The sequence below is a fragment of the Lithobates pipiens genome, unplaced genomic scaffold (genome assembly GCF_037356315.1).
Source record: "Lithobates pipiens isolate NorthernLeopardFrog02 unplaced genomic scaffold, aLitPip1_a1.2 Scaffold_30, whole genome shotgun sequence".
In the NCBI taxonomy this organism is placed as follows: Eukaryota; Metazoa; Chordata; class Amphibia; order Anura; family Ranidae; genus Lithobates; species Lithobates pipiens.
In genome coordinates this window covers 34,210,335-34,232,095 of record NW_027507791.1, presented here as the reverse complement: position 1 = coordinate 34,232,095, position 21,761 = coordinate 34,210,335, and the positions used below count along the sequence as shown (strand labels likewise).

Here is a 21,761-nt window from a genome sequence, read left to right as displayed (position 1 = left end):
CGGCTGGCTTGTCAGAACTGATAGCCCGCCAACTACTGCCATATAAACTGGTGGACTCGGAGGCCTTTCGAAAATTTGTGGTCATTGGAACACCACAATGGAAGGTCCCAGGAAGTAAGTATTTCTCAGTGAAGGGCATCCCAGAGCTATATGGCCATGTTCAGCGGCAAGTGAATGTATCTCTGGCACACAGTGTCGGTGCCAAGATACATCTGACCACAGACACGTGGTCTAGCAAACACGGGCAGGGAAGGTATATCACTTTTACTGCCCACTGGGTGAACCTTCTGATGGCCGTCAAGCATGTAACCCGTGGCACCCGTGTAGATTTGGTTTTACGCCACGGATTGCATGCAGGCCTGACTCTTCTTCTCCTCCTACTCCATCCTCCTCCCTCTCCTCCTCGGCTGACTCCTCCTTTTCCGCTGCTAGCGTCTCTTCCGCTGCGCCGCCCAAGCTCCCCAGAACCTATTCGACATGCCAGGTGAGACGTTGCCATGCCGTGCTGCATCTGTTGTGCCTGGAAGCCAAGAGCCACACTGGCCCGGCACTCCTTTCAGCTTTGCGTTCACAGGCAGATCAGTGGATAACACCGCTCAATTTGACAGTTGGTAAAGTGGTGTGTGACAACGGTGCCAATCTGCTTAGCGCATTGAAACAGGGCAAAATCACGCACATGCCATGCATGGCACATGTCTTAAACTTGGTTGTGCAGCGATTCCTTGTCAAATACCCTGGGGTCCAGGACATCTTGCGGCAGGCAAGGAAAATCTCAGGCAGGAGCGGGAAGATGAGGAAGTCGCAATGGTGGATGAATTCCCAGGGGGCTACTCTATCTGAGACAAGTGAACAACAGGAGTCTGAAGAGGAGTCAGAAGAGGATGGTGCCGGGGCGGATGAGGAGGAGCAAGAAGAGCATGCTTTAAACCTTTCTGGGATCCCTGTGGTGCATGGATGGGGAGAGGAGAATGAAGAGGACGACATTATCCTGGATGATGAGCAGGAGCCAGGCCACCACACCGCTTCCAGTTTAGTGCAAATGGGGGCCTTCATGCTCCAGTGTTTTAATAGGGACCCCGTATAAAAAGCATAAGGGGCAAGGACCAGTACTGGGTGGCAATGTACTTAGACCCCCGGTACAAACACAAAATGGCGGAAATGTTACCGCCGTCACAGAGGGCTGTCAGAATGCAGCACTTCCAGGCCTTGCTTTGAGAAATGCTGCATTCTGCTTTTGCGTGCGCTGGCAGAGGAGCAATTCCCACTCCCAGAGAAGGAGTTGCGGGTACCAATCCAACAGCGCCTGCAAGAAGAGGCCGGTTTGAAGATGTGTTGGTGACTTTGGATATGAGGTCATTCTTTCAGCCGACCCATCGACAGGTGTCACCCGGATCCAGCATCAGGGAACGCCTAGACTGTCAGGTGTCCGACTACATCGGGTTAACGGCCGATGTGGACGCTCTGAGGAGTGCTGAACCCCTGGACTACTCGGTGGGCAGGCTTGACCTCTGGCCAGAGCTTGCCCAATTTGCAATCGAACTGTTGGCTTGCCCCTCATCCAGTGTCCTGTCCGAAACGACGTTCAGCGCAGCAGGGGGGATCGTGACCGATAAGCATACTCGCCTAGCTCACAACAGTGTTAACTAACTCACATTTCTAAAAATGAATGAGGCATGGATCTCGGAGGAATTCAACACATGTGACCAGTAGACCATGTATATGTCTATAAACATTTTTTTTTAATCGAGCACAGAGACCTTCTTTCTTCATTTGGCTCACTTCCTTGTCCAAAAAAAGCACACCGTACTATATGCTCATACCCTCCTCTTTGAAGTGGTTGAGCGGTGTCGTATTTCTACTGGGGCTGCTTATTATGAGGGGCTCCCACCATCCCTGTGCTGTGCTGACATCCTCCTGGGGCTGTACCTCTGCTGTGCATATTATGAGGGGCTCCCACCATCCCTGTGCTGTGCTGACATCCTCCTGGGGCTGTACCTCTGCTGTGCATATTATGAGGGGCTCCCACCATCCCTGTGCTGTGCTGACTTCCTCCTGGGGCTGTACCTCTGCTGTGCATATTATGCGGGTGCGTTCAATCCACCATCCCTGTGCTGTGCTGACATCCTCCTAGGGCTGTACATCTGCTGTGCATATTATGAGGGGCTCCCACCATCCCTGTGCTATGCTCATTATGATGGGCTCCCACCATCCCTGTGCTGTGCTGACTTACTCCGGGGGCTGCTTATTATGAGGGGCTCCCACAATCCCTGTGCTATGCTGACATCCTCCTGGGGCTGCTTATTATGAGGGGCTCCCACCATCCCTGTGCTATGCTGACATCCTCCTGGGGCTGCTCATTATGAGGGGCTCCCACCATCCCTGTGCTATGCTCATTATGAGGGGCTCCCACCATCCCTGTGCTGTGCTGACTTCCTCCTGGGGCTGCTTACGGTGCAGGTGTCAGTGCTGTATATCACGCTGCTGATGTCAGTGCTCTCTATCACAGTGCTGCTGTCAGTGCTGTATATCACGGTGCTGGTGTTAGTGCTTTATGTAACGCTGCTGATGTCAGTGCTCTCTATCACGGAGCTGTTGTCAGATCACTCTATCATGGTGCAGGTGTCATTGCTGTATGTCACGCTGCTGGTGATCATCTCCTGCACCCTCTTCTTTGCCTACCCTGGTCCCTGACCTTCCCTCTCCTCCATTGCCTTCATGCGCTCCACAGTCCTGAATTGTCACAACAATTTCCCATATAAAAAAAAGAATGCTTGTAGTTGTCGATCCCAGATTCACCTCATACATGTGTTATGTCATTGGCCATGTGGTGGAACTATGTTTGCACAGCTATTATTTTGTGGCTGCAAATTTGACCCGTAGGTTTGTGAAGTTCGCCTCCCATTGAAGTCAATGGTGCCCGTCGCGAACGTTCCGGTTCGCGAACTATCGGCCGCGTTCGCGGTCCGCGTTCGCGAAACGTCCCGTCGGAAGTTCGTCCATCACTATTCTTAATTTTCCCTAATAGTCTTTCAGGACAGCCACCTGCGAGACCTTGGCTCCTCCCCTCTGTAGGAAACACCTGCGCCAGCTTTCCATACCTTTCCTCCTCCCCTGCTGCTCCTCAGTTATTTGTTTTTCCTCCAGGAGAGGAGACACCAAGGAAACCAAGCAGGAGAGTCAGGAGGCTCAGGCAAATGTCCTGGAAAGCAGCAGAGGCTGCTTGGGCAAACGAAAGATGACAGACTGCACTGTAATGCCGCACCGCATCACTGAGTGCAGATAGAGGTCGGGAGGGGCTCCTGTTCAGCTCCGAGTACGGAGCAAGGAGGTGCATGGCCGACCGTCTCATACCCCCAGCAGCGTGAAGCACTCGACTCCGTGCAAACCACGCCAGGTATTGTGATTGGTGGCGGGTGACGTCACGTCCGGCGAAAGGGGGCGTGCACTTCCGAGTTCGCGGTTTCCGGCCGCAAAACATAAAGGGGAGTCAGGCATGGGCTGGAGAGGAACCACATACGCTGTAGAGACAGTGGAGGCTCTGGCGGTGACAAAAGCATGTCAGACGCAGAGGGAAGGGGCACTGCTCCAGCAGAGACCAGCTCCAGCCATACCAAGGTAAAGGGAACCTAGGGTGGAACTCCCTTGGCCTAAACCACTACCACCCAACCCTCCCACCCCCACTCAAGGGTATATGGGGAAAAAGGGGGGTAGGCAAGGTCCCTCCGGTGTCAGAGGGTGGTTCATAGGGCCCCTGGTGAGGTTAGCCCACATGAAAGATGTTGTGCATCTGCAATTTTGGCAGGTAGGAGTATAGCAGTATTAATGTTGTGGGGTTTTCTTTATGTCATTGCAGAAAACTGATAAAACCAAGCCCTCTCACAAAGATGTGAAATTGTAAAAATACACTTAAAGATTCCTGGGGGAAAGCATTGTGTAAGGAATGTATTAATAAACTAGTGCAAGAACATTCCACTGAACAGGGCAATGATTTAACAGCAAAAATCAGAGGGTGAGGCACTGGAAGGGGATTCCAGAAAATCCTCCCGATACAAGCTCTCATTAGAAGAGGTAGATCAACTTTTGGGAGCCATTCATACCACATTGGGTATACAAATGGAAAATAAACCTTTATCCCTACATGATCAAATGTATGAGGGTTTATGAGAACAGGAAAAGAAGAATTGTCCTGTGCACAAGGTCCTAATAAATTAAAAAAATAATGGCAGGAACCAGAAAGAAAACAATTTTTTTTCTAAGGCCTTAAAGAGACGGTTTCCATTTGCAGGTGACGAATCATCAGTATGGAACAAAACCCCAAAGCTAGATGCAGCCTTCTCACAAGTTTCCCAGCACACAGATTTAGCTTTTGAGGATATGGGGGTCTTATCTGAAGCAATGGATAAGAGAATGGACTCTCTATTAAAGAAGTCATGGGACTCCACAGTGGGAAGCCTAAAACCAGCAATGGCAGTCACGGTGGTGGCCAGGAATGTAGAGTTTTGGTTAAACCGTATTCAGGTACATATTGAGGAAGGAACTGCAAAGGAGCAGATTTTATCCTTTTTTCCCACTCTTCTACGAGGCATTGCGTGTATCGCAGATGCATCGGCAGAGCTGGTACGCATGGCAGCCAGATCTTCGGCTCTAGCCAATTCTACCAGACGGGCCCTATGGCTAAAGACATGGCAGGGGGACTGCGCATCCAAAGCCAAACTGTGCGGGATCCCGTTTGCAGGGGACCTGCTGTTCGGGCCAGGACTAGAGAAGGTGCTGGACCGTACAGCCAACAAAAAGAAGCCGTTTCCACTAAAACGGAAAGCAGCTTGGAGTCAGCCTCAACAGAATAAAAAGAGGCAAAGAGGGGACACAAAATCCCACTTCTCAATGCCCAAGACAGATAACCAAAGGAAACCTTGGGTCCAGAGAGGGGAAAAGCAAGGGAGGAGCGATTTTTCGTCCTCCTGAGCAAACCCGCAATAAACAATGAAGTAGTCTCCATGGGAGGAAGACTGGGGGCCTTCATCCCACAATGGGAAAAAATATCCTCCAATCAATTTATTTTAAGGACAATAAGAAAAGGGTATTTTCTAGAGTTCTCAAAATCACCCCCAAACAGACTTTACACCACCAAACTTCCAAAAAACTGAGAAAAAGCCAGAGGTAATGTTGTACCAGCAGCAGCTGAGACCCAAAGGTCCTTCAACTCAATCTGGAAAGAAGTTTCTGGGAATCTTCATCTAGCTGCTTCCAGGCATAAAACAGCGGCAGATCGTCATCGCTGTCCAGCTCCTAAGTTCCTGCCTGGCGATAGAGTTTGGATCTCTACCAAGCACATCCGACTCCGGGTACCCTCAATGAAATTTGCCCCTCGCTTCGTTGGTCCATTTCCTATTCTCCGTCAGATCAATCCAGTGGCTTTCAAGCTCCGTCTACTCTCTCATTTCAGGATACCCAACACCCTCCATGTCTCCCTGCTCAGGCCACTGGTCCTCAATCTCTTCTCTCGCCCTGCTTCTCACCCCGCTCCTGTGGCTGATACCTCGGATCAGTATGAGATTAAAGTAATATTGGACCCCAAGTACTCCCGGGGGAGGCTATTCTATCTCATTGATTGGAAGGGCTATGGTCCAGAAGAAAGGTCTTGGGTCCCTGCCACCGATGTCTCTGCCCCACGTCTGGTGACCAGAAATTTCCCTCCAAGCCAGCCCCCAGACATGTAGGGGGACCTCGTAAGAGGGGTATACTGTCACAGATCAGCTGCGGAGCTGATCTGTGTCTCACCTTTACTGCAGTAGGTCGGCTGGCACCTATTGTTCCACTAGCTGGTGTTCAGCTCTGTGCACTCTGCAGCTATGGGTGTCGCTGCCCATCACCTGTTGCCTAAAATATATGAACCCGGGGGTCGTGACCTGGAGTCAGCACGCAGCTAAGTCCAAACCTTTGTGAGAGGGTCCCTGGCGGACCACCGGCTAGCTCTTAGATTCCACGCCCTGGGGGATCCCGTGTCACCTGCTCGCCTGTAGGCTCACTGTAAGTAGTATTGTGACACCATGGGCAATAAGTTTAAAAGGTTTAAAAATAAAACCTATGTGGCTCACGGCCAAAGTTAAAATGGCTATAAATAATTAAAAAAGAGCTTTTAAAAAATATAAAAATTAAGGAATGCTATCATCATTTAAATGTTACAAAGAATATAACAGAATATGTAAAAAGGAAAGCAAGAAAGCAAAAATTCAAAACGAGCAACAGATTGCAAAAGATAGTAGGATAAACCCCAAAAAATTCTTAAAACATACTAATAATAAAAAGATCAGGTCTGAGCATGTAGGCCCTTTACAAAATAATCTAGAGTGGGTGACTGGGGGCAAAGAGAAGGGAAATGTATTAACCACTAGTCCACGCTATAGCTGAAAGACGGCTGCAGCGCGGATGCCAATTGCCGGGAGGGTGTCCTTGGACGTCCTCCTGTTTACTTCCGCAATGCGCGATCCTGAGGGCACGCATCGGGGAAGTTCTGTGCTGGCCGTGTCCCTTGGACACAGTCAGTCACAGATCGCTGTAAATGGCAAATCACAGCAGCCGTTTACAGCGTGATCGGCGTGTCCAATGAAAGATGATCTCATATGTAAACATATGAGATCATCTCTCATCACCGGCTCTTCCTCCTCACACAGAGACAGCGTATGAGGAGGGAGAGATGAACGGCTGCAGCAGCCGTGAGTTTAAAAAAAAAAAAAAAAAAAAAAAGGAAAATAAGGTGCTACACTAAATGTCGGTGCCACCTGTCCCCACTGTCCCCTGTCCCCACTGCCACATATCAGTGCCATCTGTCAACAGTGCCACATATTAGTGCCATCTGTCATCAGTGCCACATCAGTGTCACGTGTCATCAGTGCCATCTGTCATCAGTGCCACGTCAGTCACGTGTCATTGTCCTGGTGCTTCAGGGCCTTCAAAAGTGTAATAGGTAGTCAACTGATGGCGCTCCCTGCATGTCGGGCCTCTCTATGTGGCTAGGCTGTGGAAAAGTCCCACACATGTGGTATCATCATACTCAGGAGGAGTAGCAGAATTTATTTTGGGGTGTCATTTGTGCTATACACATGCCATGTGAGAGAAATAACCTATTACAATGACAATTTTGTGGGAAAAAAATCTTAATTGTGCAAAGAATTGTGGGAAAAATGACAACATCAAAACCTCACCATGCCTCTTACTAAATACCTTGGAATGTCTACTTTCCAAAAAGGGGTCATTTGGGGGATATTTGTACTTTCCTGGCTTGTTCGGGTCGCAAGAAATGAGATCGGCCACCAGTACATCAGGTGTGATCAATTTTTTTTATGATTCGCACCATATCTTGTAGACTCTCTAACTTTCACAAAGACCAAATAATATCCACCAATTCGGGTTATTTTTACCAAAGATATGTAGCAGTATAAAATGTGGCCAAAATGTATGAAGAAAAATGTATAATTTGCAAAATTTTATCACAGAAACCAAGAAAAATGCATTTTTTTCAACATTTTCGGTCTTTTTTCATTTATAGCGCAAAAAAAAAAACCCCAGAGGTGATCAAATACCACCAAAAGAAAGCTCTATTTGTGGGAAAAAAAGGACAAAAAATTCATTTTCATTCCCTTCCACCCCAGGAGTCGGTGTTTATGCTGTTTGACTTTACAGCTGTAAGGTAATTGTTTAGCACATTCACCGGTTGGCGAACACCTGGATGATATGCACGGGACACTTGTTTTTGGCACATATACGAATGATGTCTTTCTAGTATTGTTTGGAGGACTTTTTATGCATTAATTGATATTTTCCTCACCTGAGTGACACTATTGCACTTTATATTGGGATACACACTATATTTTATATATATATATATCTCATATTTTATTTTTTTAACTTTAATTCATTTATTCACTATTGCACTTTATATGATTGAATATTATTATTCACATTTATCCTGCATCTCTGCGATATTTATCGTTGTCACCACTAGCTGTATATATATATATATATGCCCTTCTTTTTTTGGATTTCTTTATATATTTGATGATTGATTATTTAGTGATTTTTGCTTTTTAGGTTTTTACCACATGAATTTTGAATTTTTTTTATTCATATTTAATTAGCTTCACGCTAGGATTTTTTGAGAATTATTTATCGTTTCTTTCATTTAGTTTCACGCCAGGAGCGCAACACCGTTTTTATTTATTTTTTGAAATTGCAGTACTGCAGCACAATTTCAAAGCTGCAGGACAGTGCGATTTCATCTGCGGCTTCCTGACGTGATTTGATGCACAGATGTCAATGCAAGTCACACATGAAATCACTAAAAATAGTGCAATAATCATTTTCAAATGGGTGTGCTAGAATATTAAAATTTTATAAATGGTTTGGGTCTTTTGAGAATGATTGATTGACTTGCTTATGTATATCATTATATATTCTAGATATGGATAAAGTGAAATAAATATGTGTGTGTGTGTGTGTGTGTGTGTGTGTGTGTGTGTGTGTGTGTGTGTGTGTGTGTGTGTGTGTGTGTGTGTGTATATATATATATATATATATATATATATATATATATATATATATATATATATATATATATATATATATATATAAATTTACATACATGTATGTAAAAGTCTCTTTGAAGCTTCATATGCATTTCATGGGAAGTAGCTCTATGTACATTTCACATACGGCTGTAATTTAGAGTGAGTTGACTAAGTTTCAGTATAATACAAGTTATTTCTTTATATTACAGTATTGCCTGATTAGCATTATCATTACGTACATTGCATTTTAAACGTATATAATCTATTTACTGATATATGTAATATTTGGTTTAGAAGATAGGAAATGTGTATTGTATAAATGAAATGGTTTAATACATGGCAGTTTTGTCATCCCAATAGAATGTTTTGATTAGAGACGGTTTTGTATTTCAACATCCTGTTGGATGAGGTGGGAGGGAATTTGCTCATTCAGAATTTGCGGGCTTTTCCTTTGGTACAATTTAGCTCAGAGAAACTGTTAAACCATTCTTAACCACTTGCCGACCGCCGCACGCCGATGTACGTCGGCAGAATGGCACGGGCAGGCATAAGGGCTTACATGTACGTCCCTTGCCTCCCGCGGGTCGGGGGCCCGATCGGGCCCCCGCCCGGTGCCTGCGGCGGTCGGTATTCGTTCGGGAGCGATCCTGGACGAGGGGACGGCCATTCATTCATGGCCACCCCCTCGCGATCGCTCCCGGCGAATGAAATTGTCCGGTGACATCACTTCCTCTCCTGTAATGTAAACACAGGAGAGGAAGTGATGTATTCTCTCCTCCGTGTCGGTAGTTTTCGTTCCGGCACCGAGGAGAGAGCATCGGTGAGTTGCACAAGCACTACACTACACAGTAGAACATGCCAGGCACACTCGCACCCCCCCTTTACCCCCCGATCACCCCCCAATTACCCCTGCCCCCCCCAGTCACAGTGACACCAATTGCTTTTTTTTTTTTTTTTTTTTTTGCAGTGGTGTCATTTGTGACTGTAATAACTGTTAGGGCAGTTAGGGTTAGCCCCCTTTAGTTCTAATGTGCCCCCCTAACCCCCCCAATAAAGGTTTAACCCCGTGATCACCCCCCGTCGCCAGTGTCACTAAGGCAGGGTTCACATTGCAGCGGTTTATGAGAACGAATGTGATTCGCACCGCACTGCAGTGCAAATCACATCCGATCTCTGTGCGATTCGAGTTCAGCCATTCGCCGCACCCGCCACACCCGCCGCACCCGCCGCAAATTCGCACGGGACCCTTTTTTTGGCCCGCAGCAGAATCGGATCGCATGGGTGTTCACACCATGCGATCCGAGTTTGCAGATCGCACTGCGATATGCGAACTGATCTGGGGGTGTCATTAACATTTCACTGACACTCCCAGCAGTTCGCATAGGGCAGTGTGAACTGCCGCCGGGAGGCATGCGATGCGGGAACCCGCCGCGCATTCGTGGCGTTTCCGCATCGCTCCAGTGTGAACCCAGCCTAATAAGCGATCATTTTTCTGATCGCCGTATTAGTGTCACAGGTGACGCTAGTTAGGCAGGTAGGTATTTAGGTTCGCCGCAGCTTTTTATAGCGCCAGGGACCCCCATATACTACCGCATAAAGCCCCCTGATTGCCCCCTAGTTAACCCTTTCACCAGTGATCACCATATAACTGTTACAGGTGACGCTGGTTGGTTAATTATTTTTTTATAGTTTCAGGGCACCCGCCATTTATTACCTAATAAAGGTTTAACCCCCTGATCACCCGGCGGGTGTCATTTGTGACTGTAATAACTGTTAGGGCAGTTAGGGTTAGCCCCCTTTAGTTCTAAGGTACCCCCCTAACCCCCCCAATAAAGGTTTAACCCCGTGATCACCCCCCGTCGCCAGTGTCACTAAGGCTGGGTTCACATTGCAGCGGTTTATGAGAACGGATGTGATTCGCACCGCACTGCAGTGCAAATCACATCCGATCTCTGTGCGATTCGAGTTCAGCCATACAGATAGTATGGCTGAATTCGTGTCGCACCCGCCGCACCCGCCGCAAACTCGCACGGGACCCTTTTTTTGGTCCGCAGCAGAATCGGATCGCATGGGTGTTCACACCATGCGATCCGAGTTTGCAGATCGCACTGCGATATGCGAACTGATCTGGGGGTGTCATTAACATTTCACTGACACTCCCAGCAGTTCGCATAGGGCAGTGTGAACTGCCGCCTGGAGGGATGCGATGCGGGAACCCGCCGTGCATTCGTGGCGTTCCCGCATCGCTCCAGTGTGAACCCAGCCTAATAAGCGATCGTTTTTCTGATCGCTGTATTAGTGTCACAGGTGACGCTAGTTAGGCAGGTAGGTATTTAGGTTCGCCGCAGCTTTTTATAGCGCCAGGGACCCCCATATACTACCGCATAAAGCCCCCTGATTGCCCCCTAGTTAACCCTTTCACCAGTGATCACCATATAACTGTTACAGGTGACGCTGATTGGTTAGTTATTTTTTTTATAGTTTCAGGGCACCCGCCATTTATTATCTAGTCTCACTAGTGTACCCCTAAATTTAGGGGTGTCTACTTTCCAAAATGGGGTCATTTGGGGGGGGTTTGTGCCATCTTGGCATTTTATGGCCTTCAAAACTGTAACGCCCTTAGAAAGCCTGAAGGCGGTGCTTGGTTTTCGGGGCCCCGTACGCGGCTAGGCTCCCAAAAAGTCCCACATATGTGGTATCCCTGTACTCAGGAGAAGCAGCAGAATTTATTTTGGGGTGTCATTTCACATATGCCCATGGCATGCGTGAGCAATATATCATTTAGTGACAACTTTGTGAAAAAAAAAAAAAAAAAAAAAGTTTGTAATTTTCCCGCAACTTGTGGCAAAATATAAAATATTCCATGGACTCAACATGCCTCTCAGCAAATAGCTTGGGGTGTCTACTTTCTAAAATGGGGTCATTTGTGGGGGTTTTGTGCCATCTGGGCATTTTATGGCCTTCAAAACTGTAATAGGTAGTGAGGAGTGAAGTCAAATATTTACGCCCTTAGAAAACCTGAAGGCGGTTCTTGGCTTTCGGGGCCCCGTACGCGGCTAGGCTCCCAAAAAGTCCCACATATGTGGTATCCCCGTACTCAGGAGAAGCAGCAGAATTTATTTTGGGGTGTCATTTCACATATGCCCATAGCATGTGTGAGCAATATATCATTTAGTGACAACTTTGTGAAAAAAAAATAAAAAAAAATTAAAGTTTGTAATTTCCCCGCAACTTGTGGCAAAATATAAAATATTCCATGGACTCAACATGCCTCTCAGCAAATAGCTTGGGGTGTCTACTTTCTAAAATGGGGTCATTTGTGGGGGTTTTGTGCCATCTTGGCATTTTATGGCCTTCAAAACTGTAATAGGTAGTGAGGCGTGAAATCAAAAATTTACGCCCTTAGAAAACCTGAAGGCGGTGCTTGGTTTTCGGGGCCCCGTACGCGGCTAGGCTCCCAAAAAGTCCCACATATGTGGTATCCCCATACTCAGGAGAAGCAGCAGAATTTATTTTGGGGTGTCATTTCACATATGCCCATAGCATGTGTGAGCAATATATCATTTAGTGACAACTTTGTGTAAAAAAAAAAAAAAACATTTTTTTTTGTCATTATTCAATCGCTTGAGGCAAAAAAATAAAATATTCAATGGGCTCAACATGCCTCTTATCAATTTCCTTAGGGGGTCTACTTTCCAAAATGGGGTCATTTGGGGGGGTTTTGTACTGCCCTGCCATTTTAGCACCTCAAGAAATGAGATAGGCAGTCGTAAACTAAAAGCTGCGTAAATTCCAGAAAACGTACCTTAGTTTGTAGATGTGACAACTTTTGCGCAAACCAATAAATATACAATTATTGACTTTTTTTTTACCAAAGACATGTGGCTGAATACATTTTGGCCTAAATGTATGACTAAAATTGAGTTTATTGGATTTTTCTAATAACAAAAAGTAGAAAATATTATTTTTTTTCAAAATTTGCGGTCTTTTTACGTTTATATCGCAAAAAATAAAAATCGCAGAGGCAATCAAATACCATCAAAAGAAAGCTCTATTTGTGGGAAGAAAAGGACGCAAATTTTGTTTGGGTACAACATTGCATGACCGCGCAATTACCAGTTAAAGCAGCGCAGTGCCAAAGTGTAAAAAGACCTCTGGTCATTTACCAGCAAAATGGTCCGGTCTGAAGGTGGTTAATTGGGAAAAGGGTGAGGGTTTAGTTAGGAGTAGAAAAACACAGACAGGTTTTCTTGAGAGCAGAGTTGCACTCTGGCAGAGTGACATGAGCAGACTTTGGAGGAGAAGCTGACAAACCTTCTCATACACACACACACACAAAGATACATTTCTACAATCTTCATTTTAAGAATAAGAAACTTATCAATGCTATTTTATATTCTACATTTTGACACTGTTTTTGTAATATTTTGTTATTTTTATTATTAAATCAATTTTGGTATTTTTACACGAGAACTGAACGGATTTTCTTGGAACTTTCCTCATCAATATGAATTATTGAAATATAGTTATTAATACAGTAATAACTAAATTTCTACAGGGTGCAAGTCAGAGTTGCGCTGATTTGACCGCTTCCATAGGCACAAATATTCTGCATCTCGTCATGCGATTTGGAACTGTCAAATTGAATGACAAGAAGCACAGGTGTGAAAGGGGACTAAGTGATAAGAGGGATTAAGAATGAAATTGTAACATCCGACAGGCTTTATTGATTTAGAGTCTATTCACATGTGTGCAGATTTTCAGCGGGCCCTTAAATAAAGCGCAGGCTTTTTCTCCAGATCAGTTTTTGTGTTCTTTAGAACTTGCATTAAAGATGGAGCACTTTATTTTGCCTATGTACATGTTAGGGTCTCGGGTGCCACTGCAATGAATGGCATTGTTTCCCATAGTCACACACCATGTGTTGTTGTACACAGTGTTTATGTAGATTGCATCGCATGGCTCTTTTTTTTGATTGATTATTCCATACACATGTATTGATCTCTTTTTTAATATTACAGACTAATACCAAAGGAAAGACTGTCATGTGTCTCGGTGTACAAAGAGAACTGATTTCTCCTCTAGTGATCTGATTGCAAATAAAACATGAAAAGGAAATATTCCAACCTGCAGGAAATACCTGGTAAGCATACCAAATCATTATCTTTTATTTCTATTATCTTTTATAGAGAAAAAAAATATATATATAATAAATCATTTAAATAAGTCTTCATAGTCAAACATCCGTTAACCCCTTAGTGACTGAGGGTAAAGTAAAAAGTTCCTTGCAACTTTGACATGTATTAATAAATCCGTACATATCATCACAACTTCTCTGTGGATTATACTGCGTTTTTCTCAGGACAAATTGGACTTTCATTAGGTGGTAAATGGTAACCAATAATCTATATTTCTTGTTATTTCCATAACTTGCCACCAAAAGCACACAACATTTTGAAAAAAAGAAATAAAAAAAAACACCAAAATAAATGATCCTGCTCCTGAGGATCACAGTGATAGTAGGACCCAGAAACAATAGTGTGCATTCTATTTTATTTTCAAAAAAACACACTGACACTAACTGAAACTGATAATAATTAAAAAAAATGCTTTAAAAAAATCCTATGCAAAAATATACTGACTTACCTTTTGACCCTGACCTTGATCTTTGACTCTTACATTGACCCTAACGCCAACCCTGACACTGGCCTAGATCAGACCTTGATGCATTTATTTTTGTTTGTTTTTAAATGTTATTTTTTTAGGACCGGTTCACACAGCGAGGCGCGGCGAGGCGTCTCCGACTTGCCTCGCCGCGACCTGCGGGGATCTCAGCGGCGACTTGCAGAGGACTTCTGTATAGAAGTCAATGCAAGTCGCCCCCGAAGTCGCCCAGAAGTAGTACAGGAACCTTTTTTCTGAGTCGGAGCGACTCAGAACGGTTCCATAGTACTGAACGGGGGCGACTTGCGGGAGCGAGGCGAGGCGAGGCGAGCCGTGTCGCCTCGCCTCGCATCGCTGTGTGAACCGGCCCTTACAAATTTGTTTGTTTTACAATGTATCTCTCCATTCAGAAGATAAAGAAAACACAGGGGTGGGCTGCAGGGCCGGAATGCAATAGGGGCTATTGGAGCTGCAGCTCCAGGCCCCTTACCTTAAGATAGGCCCATTTAAAAAAATAAAGAAATAAAACAATTGACTTCGAGGGTCGTGGCTCGGCAATCAGGGGTCACATAGAGCCCAAATTTAGGGGGTATGTAGCTGAAGGTCTACCCCACTACTGGACAAAATTGGGGCTCCTATCGCCTATCGTCCTGGAGATACTGGGCTCCTTGCGCAGCCTGTCAGAAGCTGCATACAGAGCGGCCAGTTTAAAGAGGAAGTAAACCCTTACAAACCACTTTGACCTACAGGTAAGCCTAGATTAAGGCTTACCTGTAGGTCCAAGAAATATCTCCTAAACCTATATGGTTTAGGAGATATTTGCCCAAAAACGGGCACCGCTGTCTACGGCGCATGCGCCGTAGACAGAGGCGCGCAGGCGCACTGAACGCGGCAGTTCCAAGAATGGAGCTGCTGCATTTGTCGACTCCCGTGCGCATGCGCGGGAGTGACGTCATCGCGGCTTCCCCGCTGTCATTCGGCGGAGCTGCGAGACGCCACAAACAAGATGGATGCGGTGGACTACAGGGGACAACGGCGACTTCGCTGGCTCCTGTGTCAGGTAAGTGACACATAATAGGCTACTATGCGATGCATAGTAGTCCATTATGCTTTACCTTTGCAGGGAAAAAAAGAGGAAGTAAACTCATCAGGGTTTACTTCCTCTTTAAATACAAGCTGGCACACTCTGTTTGCAGCAGACTGAGAGGATGAGCTCACAGAGCCTCTCCTCACTTCTTGTCTGAGGCACTGAGCTCAATGGACAGCTTGGAGCCTGCACAGTTTGACAGGCAGCACCACATGTCAAACTTGCTTGCAGTAGCAGCATAGTCCAACAATATAAAACTGCTATTCAGCAATGTAAAAAAAAAAGGAGGCGGTAGTAGCACCTCATGAACGCCTGTCAGCTGCTGCTATACCACTCGTTGAAAAGCAATACACCATAGATCACTTTTCAGAGGGCAGTAAGCATTACTGCAAATGTGAAAGAAACTTGAAACACGTCATCCATTTCACACTCGTGACCAACCAGGTCACTCCCCAGCCACTTCCCATGTTAGTAACCTTCCTTCAACTTGTATCACAGGTGACCATTTCCCTTTGTTTTCCTAGCTCCACCTTCAATATGGCAACACACAGGCCTCTGCACTAAGCACCCAGTAAGACTACATGATTGGATATATATATATGTGTGTATGCCAGCAAGTTTTAATTTAATTTCCAGTCAAACAAACAAGTAGGGATGAGCCGAACACCCCCGGTTCGGTTCGTACCAGAACTTGCAAACAGGCAAAAAATTTGTGCGAATTTGTGTTTCTAAAGGAAAAAATGTAATTTAAAACAGCAAGCGGCTGTAATGTATTGTTGAGTCCCCGCAATATAGATAAAAATCATTGAACAAAAACAGCCTGGATTCCCCCCCAGTCCATTACCAGGCCCCTTGGGTCTGGTATAAATATTAAGGGGAACCCCACACCAAAATGTAAAAAAAATGGCGTAGGGGGTCTCCCCAAAATCCATAACAGGCCCTTCAGGGGCACATTGAGTTACATTCGACTCGAACATCGGGCTCATCCCTACCTACGAGTTACAATCATAGACTTAAGCCTAGTACACATGATCGGATTTTCGGCAGGGAATTGGGTGATGACAGACTGTTGGCCTAAAATCCGACCGTTAGTATGCTCCATCAGACAATTGTACGCCAACAAATGTTGGATGGCAGGCTAGTAAATTTTCAGCAGACAATGGTCTGTTGTCAGATTTTTCCTATCGTCTGTACACAAGTCCGTCACTCAAAAGTTGAAAGTACAAACATGCATCCTCGGAATTAATGCTCACCAAACATGACATTAGCAGAAGGTGCCCAAAGGGTGGCACTCAAGAGCTGAAAATCCTTGTAGTATGTCACTAAATTCGTGTTTGTTGGCAGACAATTGTGTACCGTTTGTATGCAAGACAAGTTCCTGGCACACGCTCTTCGGACAAAAGTCTGATGCTTTGTTGGCCAACAATCTGATCGTGTGTACCAGGCTTTAGTGTTGTTTCCTTCCAGCTTGTTACCTTTAAAAACCATTGTATATATGCAAAACAATAGCTTGACTACTTGTATTTCTTTAAGTTTATACTTGCTTGTTTTTTGAACTACCTAATATGCACACATACTATATTTTGAGAATGTGTATTGTCTCATTCTTTGTTTCCTGTATTTCTTTAACTGCTGGCGGACCAGCCGCCGCAGTTTTACTGCAGCAGGTTGGCTCCGCTGCGCAAAAATCCCATTAATATACTTGATCTTGCGAGACTTGCATAGAAGGCGCGTGCTCCACCGCGAGTTCTGTGAGTCCGACCATGGGCCCCGCGGACTCGATGTCTGAGGGGATACCCGCAATCGTCTCACGGAGAGGAAGAACATGGAAATGCTAATGTAAACTAGCATTTCCCCGTTCTGCTTAGTGACACTAGCACTGATCACAGCTCCCTGTAATCGGGAAAGGTGATGTAAAAAAATAAAGATTAAAAAAAAATTATAAAAATGTAATAAAACTATCCCCTATTTTGTAGACGCTATAACTTTTGCACAAACCAATCAATAAACACATATTGCGATTTTTTTTTTTTTTTTATTTTTTTTTATTTATCAATAATATGTAGAAGAATACATATCGGCCTAAACTGAGGGAAAAAAAAAATATACATTTTTTGGGGATATTTATTATAGCAAAAAGTAAAAAATATTGCTTTTTTTCAAAATTGGCGCTATTTTTTTTGTTTATAGCGCAAAAAATAAAAACCGTAGATGGGATCAAATACCACCAAAAGAAAGCTCTATTTGTGGGAAAAAAGGACAGCAATGTTGTTTGGGAGCCATGTCGCATGACCGCGCAATTGTCAGTTAAAGCGACACAGTGCTGAATCGCAATAAGCGCTCTGGTCAGGAAGGGGGTAAATTCTTCCGGGGCTTAACCACTTGAGGACCGCCGTATTGCCATTGTACGTCAGCACAATGGCACAGGCAGGCATAATCACGTACATCTACGTGATTGCCTTCCAGCGGGTGGGGGGTCCCATCGGACCCCCTCCCGCTGGTTGCGGCGGTCCGATTCGGTCCAGGAGCGCTCCGTGATGAGGGGATGGCCGTTCGTTTTCGGCTACCCCCTCTGGATCGCTCCTGGCCAATGAGAAGCTTCCTCCCCTGTGTATTGTTTACACAGGAAGGAGGAAGTGATGTCATTCTCCTCGGGGCGGTCTTTTTGACCGGACTACGAGGAGAAGAGTAAAAGTAAGTCTGCACGAACACTACACTGACATGTAGGTACACACAGGCACACAAACCCCCCCGATCCCCCCCCCGATCGCCCCCCGATCCCCCCCCGCCCCCCCTCCCCCCCCAGTCACAGTGTCACTGATTGCATTGATCATTTCTTTACTGATCAATGCATTCAGTGTCAGTTGTGACAGTAAAAACTGTCAGGACAGTTAGTGTTAGGTCCAGGGTAGCCCCCTATCACCCCCCAATAAAGATTTAACCCCCTGATTGCCCCTAGAGTTAACCCTTTCACCCCCTTTTGCCAGTGTCACTAAGCGATCATTTTTCTGATCGCTGCATGTGTCGCTAGTGTCGCTAGGTAGCTAGTTATTTTTTTAGGTTCACCGCCAGGTTTTTATATCGCTAGGTACCCCGATATACTACCCAATAATGTTTTTAACCCCCTGATTGCCGCTAGTTAACCCTTTCACCCCCTTTTGCCAGTGTCACTAAGCGATCGTTTTTCTGATCGCTGCATTAGTGTCGCTACAGTCGCTAGGTAGCTAGTTATTTTTTTAGGTTCACCGCCAGGTTTTTATAGCGCTAGGTACCCCGATATACTACCCAATAATGTTTTTAACCCCCTGATTGCCGCTAGTTAACCCTTTCACCCCCTTTTGCCAGTGTCACTAAGCGATCATTTTTCTGATCGCTGCATGTGTCGCTAGGTAGCTAGTTATTTTTTTAGGTTCACCGCCAGGTTTTTATATCGCTAGGTACCCCGATATACTACCCAATAATGTTTTTAACCCCCTGATTGCCGCTAGTTAACCCTTTCACCCCCTTTTGCCAGTGTCACTAAGCGATCGTTTTTCTGATCGCTGCATTAGTGTCGCTACAGTCGCTAGGTAGCTAGTTATATTTTTAGGTTCACCGCCAGGTTTTTATAGCGCTAGGTACCCCGATATACTACCCAATAATGGTTTTAACCCCCTGATTTCCGCTAGTTAACCCTTTCACCCCCTTTTGCCAGTGTCACTAAGCGATAATTTTTCTGAACGCTGCATCAGTGTCGCTAGTGTCGCTAGGTAGCTAGTTAACTAGGCTCCCAAAAAGTCCCCCACATGTGGTATCCCCGTACTCGGGAGAAGCAGCAGAATTTATTTTGGGGTGTAATTTGACTTCTGCCCATAGCATGTGTGAGCAATATATCATTTAGTGACAACTTTGTGCAAAAAAAAAAAAGTTTGTAATATTCCCGCAACTTTTGGCAAAATATAAAATATTCCATGGACTCAACATGCCTCTCAGTAAATAGCTTGGGGTGTCTACTTTCCAAAATGGGGTCATTTGGGGGGGTTTTGTGCTATTTTGGCATTTTATGGCCTTCGAAACTGTGATAGGTAGTGAGGAGTTAAATCAAAAATTTGCACCCTTAGAAATCCTGAAGGTGGTGATTGGTTTTCGGGGTGCCGTGCGCGACTAGACTCCCAAAAAGTCCCACACATGTGGTATCCCCGTACTCGGGAGAAGCAGCAGAATGTATTTTGGGGTGTCATTTCACATATAACCATGGCATGTGTGAGCAATATATCATTTAGTGACAACTTTTTGTAAAAAAAATTTTTTTTTTTTTTTTGTCATTATTCAATCCCTTAGGACAAAAAAAATAAATATTCAATGGGCTCAACATACCCATCAGCAATTTCCTTGGGGTGTCTACTTTCCAAAATGGGGTCATTTGGGGGGGATTTGTACTGCCCTGCCATTTTAGCACCTCAAGAAATGAGATCGGCAGTCATAAATTAAAAGCTGTGTAAATTCCAGAAAATGTACTCTAGTTTGTAGACGCTATAACTTTTGCGCAAACCAAAAAATATACGCTTATTGACATTTTTTTTACTAAAGACATGTGGCTGAATAAATTTTGCCCTCAATGTATGACTAAAATTTAGTTTATTCGATTTTTCTTATAACAAAAAGAAGAAAATATCTTTTTTTTTCAAAATTTTCGCTCTTTTTCCATTTATATCGCAAAAAAAAAAAATCGCAGAGGCAATCAAATACCATCAAAAGAAAGCTCTATTTGTGGGAAGAAAAGGACGCAAATTTCGTTTGGGTGCAATATTGCATGACCGCGCAATTACCAGTTAAAGCAGCGCAGTGCGAAATTGCAAAAAGACCTCTGGTCCTTAAAGCGGGAGTCCACCGGGACTCCGCGTTTTTTTTTTTTTTTTTTAAAAGCCAGCAGCTACAAATACTGCAGCTGCTGACTTTTAAATAGTGACACTTACCTGTCCAGCGCGCCCGCGATGTCGGCACCCGAAGCCGATCGCTCGCTCGGCGGCCGGGTCCCGCCGCCATCTTGGGTATGGGAATCAGGAAATGGAGCCTTTCGGCTTCATTTCCCGGTTCCCTACTGCGCATGCGCGAGCCGCGCGGCGCAATCCGGACGGTCCCCGCTGCCTCTGGGAGCTGTGTGTTTCCCAGCAGGCAGCGGGGCACTTCCTGAAGGGGGCGGGCGCTTGCGGAACGGGGGCGTAACCTACGCTCGTTCCGCAGGCAGCTAGCCCGGAAGTGGGTGCAGTTACCTGGATTATCCAGGTAACTGCACCCCCCTCCCCCCTGAAAGGTGCCGATTGTGGCGCCGGAGGGGGGGAGGGATCAGATGAGCGGAGGTCCATTTTAGGGTGGACCTCCGCTTTAAGGTGTTTATTGGTCCGGAGCTGAAGTGGTTAAGTGGTTAAAATCCAAGTAAAGATTTTTTTTTTATTGCACTTTCTTAACAGACAGACATACATACTGTGATATTGGGGTGTTTAGCTCAAGTGGAACGATGCATTTTTGTGCAGTGAGTCCACATCAGATAGGCACACAAAACAAAAGTCCATCCAAGAATCCCACGCAGGGGTTTAACTTCATTCGGCACTCATAAATGAAAAACATACCGAGCCACCTGGCTCTCTCTTGTCAACAGTTCCTCTGTTTGCTCCCCACAGCGTTATCGATTCTTTCCAGCTACCTGGACTCACTGGCTTCCTTAGTCTCCCCGACTCTCAAAGCTGGTCAGCCTTTCCCAGTCCCTGGGAAAAGAATCCCTCTTAAACAGGCTGCAGTCTCCCTCAGGGCAGACAGCTTTCCAGACATAGGTCTGTATTCAAATTCAGAATCTTCCATTAAGGAGGGGAGAGGGTCAGGGGGCTAGCTAGCCATCTGTCAGGGCTGGGCTCAGGCCGCTCAGCTGTTGGCTAATTGCCAGCTCCTATCTCTCCACAGCTACTCACCTGTTGATGATATCCTGCTTGTCAGTCCTGCCTACCGTTCAGCCCAGAGGATCTCTGCCTTTGCCTTGGTCAACATCACAGAGACTATCTCCTGCGTTCCTGTTTATAGACTTGCTTGGTGGACATCCCTTCTGGTTCCAGACCCTGCTTGCTGTTTCACTGCACTGATCCCTGACTTTCTGGCTTGGCTAACTATCCATTTCTGGTTACAGAACTTTGGCTATGTTTGGACTACGTTTGTTCTATTTACTTTTATTATTAAACAAGTGTGATTTAAGTATACTTCTGTCTCGCTTTGATTTCATGGTTTCTGACACCATCTGCACCAGATTTTGTGTAATTTTTTTTCCTCTTTCGGATATCAAAGGTAAGCTTGTATAGAGGCGGGGACTCATTAAAAAATTGTATATATAAAGTTGTGCTAAAATTACATGAAAGATGAAAGTGAGAAAACTAATACAAATCGATGAGATTACAAATCAAAAAACATCCTGTGTA

The 21,761-nt window shown here is 45.3% G+C and overlaps 2 protein-coding genes across 3 annotated transcripts in view; both read left to right on the top strand.

Moving 5' to 3' along the window:
* LOC143942156 (uncharacterized) overlaps positions 1–21,761 on the top strand; it is a 1,285,630-nt gene that overhangs the window by 382,315 nt on the left and 881,554 nt on the right. The window lies entirely within an intron of this gene.
* The window catches only part of LOC143942639 (uncharacterized), a 125,333-nt gene that overhangs the window by 3,310 nt on the left and 100,262 nt on the right, over positions 1–21,761 (top strand). For both annotated transcript variants that reach the window (XM_077464003.1, XM_077464004.1), the window contains exon 2: positions 13,589–13,710. In XM_077464003.1, coding sequence (XP_077320129.1) covers positions 13,674–13,710 — 37 coding nt within the window. In that variant the 5' untranslated portion in view covers positions 13,589–13,673. The remainder of the gene's footprint in view (positions 1–13,588; positions 13,711–21,761) is intronic.